At 52.0% G+C, this 6,000-nt stretch overlaps 1 protein-coding gene across 1 annotated transcript in view; it reads left to right on the top strand.

Annotated features, from left to right (window-relative positions):
* Positions 1 to 414: 414 nt before the first annotated feature.
* Positions 415 to 6,000, top strand: part of BRD10 (bromodomain containing 10) — an 89,847-nt gene continuing 84,261 nt past the window's right edge. Inside the window, exon 1 of the mRNA XM_074994871.1 lies at positions 415 to 1,682. Within this exon, the coding sequence (XP_074850972.1) occupies positions 1,189 to 1,682 (494 nt within the window). The 5' untranslated portion in view covers positions 415 to 1,188. The remainder of the gene's footprint in view (positions 1,683 to 6,000) is intronic.

Genomic DNA, 6,000 nt, shown 5'->3' with positions numbered 1-6,000 from the left:
ACTCTGAAAGGGGACAGGCAGCCCAAGTCTATACATCTCAAAGCCAGAACACAGGAAATTGCACCATGACACGAGTAGTCTGGTCTTGCCCATAGTGTACAAACACCATCGGTTGAGGAAGGAGTGGCTCTGGGGCGCCCATTTCCTGCAGGACGCCGGCGAGGGCAAAGCCCCTCTGTTCTGAAGGAGAGGCCACCCCCACGCCTCGCAAACTCCTCACGCAGCACGCTGGATCCCCACATCGCGGGCAAGATCCCCACGGTGCGCATGCGCCTTAGCTTCACACTCCGTCCCACAGTAAGTCGCTGTGTAATGACGGCATCTCAGCTGGCTCCCAAAACATCCAGCCCACCGTCTGGCGACGGCTGCTGCTTTTTACGCATGCGCTCTGTGTGGGGAGGGGCGGAGCGGTAGGCGGGGCGCGCGGGTGCTCCCCTGGCTTTCTCGCCCCTTCGTAACCTGCCTGAGGGGGGGCTGGGTCGCGCTGAGCGGAGCCCCCCGCGGCCATCAACTAGTAGCGCTGCCTGCTCCAGAGCCCGCCTCCCCGGGGAGAGGGAAGGGGGACAAGACGCCCGGCAGGGCCGGTCCCCGCCACCCCGGCCTGCAGGGCAGGCACAGGCCGGCCCCCCGAGGCAGCTGCCGGCAGAGCCAGAGCGCCGGCCGCCTACCTGGGTCCGGCGCGGTTAGCGGCTGAGGTGAAGCGGAGTGTGGTCCGGGCCCGGAGAGCGTCCGCTTCCCGAGCAGCCGCGGGGGTGGGCGCGGCGCCTGGGACCGGGGCAGCAGCGTCTGCCTGGCCCCGGGAAGGGCTGTGCTCCATCGCCGGCCCGAAGTAGGCTCAGTCCGGCCGAGCCCGAGCGGCTGCGGGCGCCGCTTTCCTTTCCCGCTGAGCTGCGGGCGGACCGAGCTACGGCCTCGGCCCCTGCGGGCGGGCGCAGGCACGGACCGCAACCGCTTATGGTTATTGGACTGTGAGGCGGGCGGGAGCCGGCAGCATCGTCCCATGGCTGGCACAGGACAGCTGTGAGGGGCGCGGGCGGGCTGAGCTGCGTCTGTGCACGGGGGAAGCTGCCCGGCTGGCCCGCGAGCTGAAGCGGAGGAGTCCGCCTTTAGGCTCAGGCGCCGGCGGGTAGCAGCGGAGCCGAGACCCGCTGTGCGGGGTGCACGAACCTGGCGCAGCCCGAGCGGGATATGGAGTCTCCGGCCGCCGGAGAGACCCCCGAGGCTCCAGCCCCAGTCGGCGGCTCGGCAGATGAAGAAGAGCAGCAGGAGGAGAATGCGGGGGACATTAGCCATCGCCACCGCTGGCAGCAGAACCTGAGCCCGGAGCTCCAGCAGGGCTACCGGATTCTCTGCGAGTTTCTGCTGGAGAAGCATCGGCCCCTGACAGCTCCTTTTCTGAAGCCCCTGGGAGACCAGACGTTGATCGCGGAGGAAAGAGGAACTGCCTCCCCGGCGGGTCGCGGCGGCAACGATTCCGTCTCGCATCAAGCAGCTGGGATGTGGCTGCTGACGATGGAAGAGAAATTTTCCAGTGGACAATACACTGGGATCACAGATTTCGTAGCTGATTTTCGCCTAATGCTTGAGACGTGTTATCGGCTGCACGGGGTGGACCACTGGCTTTCCAAACAGGCCCAGAAGCTGGAGATGATGCTGGAACAGAAACTGGCATTGTTGTCTCGGTAAGTGTAGCAGCATGTGTCTGTCTCTCTGAAACCCTGAAGTTCTGTGATGGGTGCCAATTAGCTGGAGTAAAGATGCACTCTTCCTATGCAGGAACCATATAGGGTTTGAGGATTAACTTTGGCAAAAAGACACTTTCTGCCTCTGTTTTCTTACTCAGTTCTGTGACTGTTGAATGAAAATACATAATGAAAACATTTATGTTAGGGCTCCACACTTGGGGTTTATGGAATTTGCTTTTGAAGGAGCAACAAGGAAACAACGATTCAGTCCAGTGGTGTCTGAAAGGAATTCAAAAGTTGCCACACTTGCACTTCTCATCTTTCCATATTCACCACATTATATTATACAAAATTTTATTAAATATAAGAACATTGGTAGCTAAATAAATACCCTCATCCAGAGCCAGGCAACCCGAGCCCCCCCCCCCATTATAATACTGTGCTGGCAAACCCCTGAGCTGCTGCTGGGGCTGCCACGTGCTTCTCCTACCAAGTGGTGGGGTGTGGAGCCAGCAGACAGTACTCCCCGCATGCAGCTCTCAAGAGGAGCTGGATTTATACTCTCAAAGAGCCACCTGCGGCTTACGTCCTGTGGTCTGGCCACCCCCCCCCCATCTTATGAGTTAGGTATGCATGCATTTGCTGCAATGTAGTGTTTTATTCGCCACATGTAGCAAGTAGTGAATGTATTGGACACCACAGATCTAGTCTGCAAATTATATCCGTCCTGTAGAAACTCTTTTTGAATGGAGAGATTTACTGCTAGGGCATTGGTTACATCTTTTAATTTTGTTTGGCACTTGTGATGCAGTGATAAGCACTTTAGGGCTATGTCTACACGTGCACGCTACATTGAAATAGTCTATTTCGATAAATAACGTCTACACATCCTCCAGGGCTGGCAACGTCGATGTTCAGCTTCGACGTTGGGCAGTACCACATCAAAAGAGGTGCTGCGAGGGAACGTCTACACGCGAAAGTAGCACACATCGAAATAAGGGTGCCAGGAACAGCTGCAGACAGGGTCACAGGGCGGACTCAACAGCAAGCCGCTCCCTTAAAGGGCCCCTCCCAGACACAGTTGCACTAAACAACACAAGATCCACAGAGCCAACAACTGGTTGCAGACCCTGTGCATGCAGCATGGATCCCCAGCTGCAGCAGCAGCAGCCAGAAGCCCTGGGCTAAGAGCTGCTGCACACAGTGACCATAGAGCCCCGCAGGGAATGGAGAGAGAGCGTCTCTCAACCCCTCAGCTGATGGCCGCCATGGCGGACCCCGCTATTTCGATGTTGCGGGACGCGGATCGTCTACACGTGCCCTACTTCGACGTTCAACTTCGAAGTAGGGCGCTATTCCCATCCCCTCATGGGGTTAGCGACTTCAATGTCTCGCCGCCTAACGTCGATTTCAACTTCGAAATAGCGCCCAACACGTGTAGCCGTGACGGGCGCTATTTCGAAGTTGGCGCCGCTACTTCGAAGTAGCGTGCACATGTAGACACAGCCTAGATGTATCAAAACAAAAAGCAGTCAAGTAGCACTTTAAAGACTAGCAAAATAGTTTATTAGGTGAGCTTTCGTGGGACAGATCCACTTCTTCAGACCATAGCCAGATCAGAACAGACTCAATATTTAAGACACAGAGAACCAAAAACAGTAAGCAAGGAGGACAGATCAGAAAAAGATAATCAAGGTGAGCAAATCAGAGAGTGGAGGGGTGGTGGGGGGAAGGTCAAGAATTAGACTGAGCCAAGTATGCAGACGAGCCCCTATAGTGACTCAGAAAGTTCCCATCACGATTTAAACCATGTGTTAATGTGCCGAATTTGAATAGAAAAGTCAGCTCGTCCACTTCTCTTTCCAAAACGGTGCGATAATGTCTCTTCAGTAACACACATACCTTGAGGTCATTGACAGAATGCCCCATTCCATTAAAATGTTGACCAATTGGTTTGTGGATCTGGAGTGTTTGATGTCTGTTTTGTGCACATTGACCCTTTGTCTAAGGGAGTCAGAAGTCTGTCCAACATACAAAGCATCTGGGCATTTCTGGCACATGATGGCATATATAATGTTATGAGAGGAGCATGAGAAAGTGCCCGTGATTCTGTGAGTAACCTGGTTAGGTCCAGTGATGGTATTTCCAGGGAAGATATCTGGACAAAGCTGGCAGCGGGCTTTGTTGCAGGGAAAGGTTCCAGGACTGGTGTTCCTGGGGTATAGACTGTGGCTGTTAGTGAGGATCCTCATGAGGTTGGGAGGTTGTCTGTAGGAGAGAACAGGCATGTCACCCAGGGCCTTCTGGAGTGTAGCATCCTGATTAAGAATAGGGTGTCGGTCTTTAATAATTCGTTGCAGTGGTCTGAGTTGGGGGCTGTAGGTGATGACCAGCGGTGTTCTGTTCTTGGCTTTTTTGGGCGGATCTTGGAGTAGCTGGTCTCTGGGTATGCGTCTGGCCCTGTTGATTTGTTTTTTTACTTCTCCTGGTGGGTGATTCAGGTTTATGAATATTTGGTAAAACTCTTGTAGTCTTTGGTCTCTGTCAGTTGGATCAGAGCAAATGCGATTGTACCTAAGAGCTTGACTGTAAACAATGGATCTAGTCACGTGTGCAGGATGGAAACTAGAAGGGTGTAGATAAGTATAGTGATCAGTAGGTTTTCGGTACAGTGTGGTACTGATCAGGCCATCCTTGATTAGTACTGTAGTGTCCAGGAAATGTATCTCTTGCATGTTGTAATCGAGGCATAAGTTGATGGTGGGGTGTAGATTGTTAAATTCTCTGTGGAATTCTTCTAGAGCCTCTGTACCATGGGTCCAAATCACAAAGATGTCATCAACGTATCTTAAGTAGAGGAGTGGTAATGGGGGACGAGAGCTGAGGAATCGTTGTTCCAGGTCGGCCATAAATATATTAGCATATTGTGGGGCCACGCGGGTGCCCATAGCAGTTCCACTAATCTGGAGGTATAAATTGTCCCCATAACGGAAATGATTGTGTGTGAGAACAAAGTTACAGAGGTCAGACACCAGATTGGCTGTGGTGACATCAGGGATGGTGTTCCTGATTGCTTGTGATCCGTCTTTATGTGGAATATTAGTGTACAGAGCCTCTACATCCATTGTGGCAAGGATGGCGTTATCAGGAACTTCCCCCACGAACTTAATACAATTCTGTGGTGATCTTGAAGCCTTCTTTCGCCGCCTCCGTCTAAAGGAATTTTTCCAGCACACCTATGAACAACAGTCTGACTCTCTCGACCCCCCCCCCCCCCACCAACAACAAAAGAAGAAGAACTCACATAGAGTTCACTCACATAGAGTTCTTCTTCTTCTACTGATCGCTATACTTATCTACACCCTTCTAGTTTCCATCCTGCACACGTGACTAGATCCATTGTTTACAGTCAAGCTCTTAGGTACAATCGCATTTGCTCTGATCCAACTGACAGAGACCAAAGACTACAAGAGCTTTACCAAATATTCATAAACCTGAATCACCCACCAGGAGAAGTAAAAAAACAAATCAACAGGGCCAGACACATACCCAGAGACCAGCTACTCCAAGATCCGCCCAAAAAAGCCAAGAACAGAACACCGCTGGTCATCACCTACAGCCCCCAACTCAGACCACTGCAACGAATTATTAAAGACCGACACCCTATTCTTAATCAGGATGCTACACTCCAGAAGGCCCTGGGTGACATGCCTGTTCTCTCCTACAGACAACCTCCCAACCTCATGAGGATCCTCACTAACAGCCACAGTCTATACCCCAGGAACACCAGTCCTAGAACCTTTCCCTGCAACAAAGCCCGCTGCCAGCTTTGTCCAGATATCTTCCCTGGAAATACCATCACTGGACCTAACCAGGTTACTCACAGAATCACGGGCACTTTCTCATGCTCCTCTCATAACATTATATATGCCATCATGTGCCAGAAATGCCCAGATGCTTTGTACGTTGAACAGACTTCTGACTCCCTTAGACAAAGGGTCAATGTGCACAAAACAGACATCAAAACACTCCAGATCCACAAACCAATTGGTCAACATTTTAATGGAATGGGGCATTCTGTCAATGACCTCAAGGTATGTGTGTTACTGAAGAGACATTATTGCACCGTTTTGGAAAGAGAAGTGGACGAGCTGACTTTTCTATTCAAATTCGGCACATTAACACATGGTTTAAATCGTGATGGGAACTTTCTGAGTCACTATAGGGGCTCGTCTGCATACTTGGCTCAGTCTAATTCTTGACCTTCCCCCCACCACCCCTCCACTCTCTGATTTGCTCACCTTGATTATCTTTT

This window comes from Carettochelys insculpta, chromosome 5 (assembly GCF_033958435.1).
Source record: "Carettochelys insculpta isolate YL-2023 chromosome 5, ASM3395843v1, whole genome shotgun sequence".
NCBI classification, from domain to species: Eukaryota; Metazoa; Chordata; order Testudines; family Carettochelyidae; genus Carettochelys; species Carettochelys insculpta.
The sequence above is the reverse complement of the archived record's forward strand: the minus strand, read 5'-3'. Positions and strand labels throughout refer to the sequence as shown.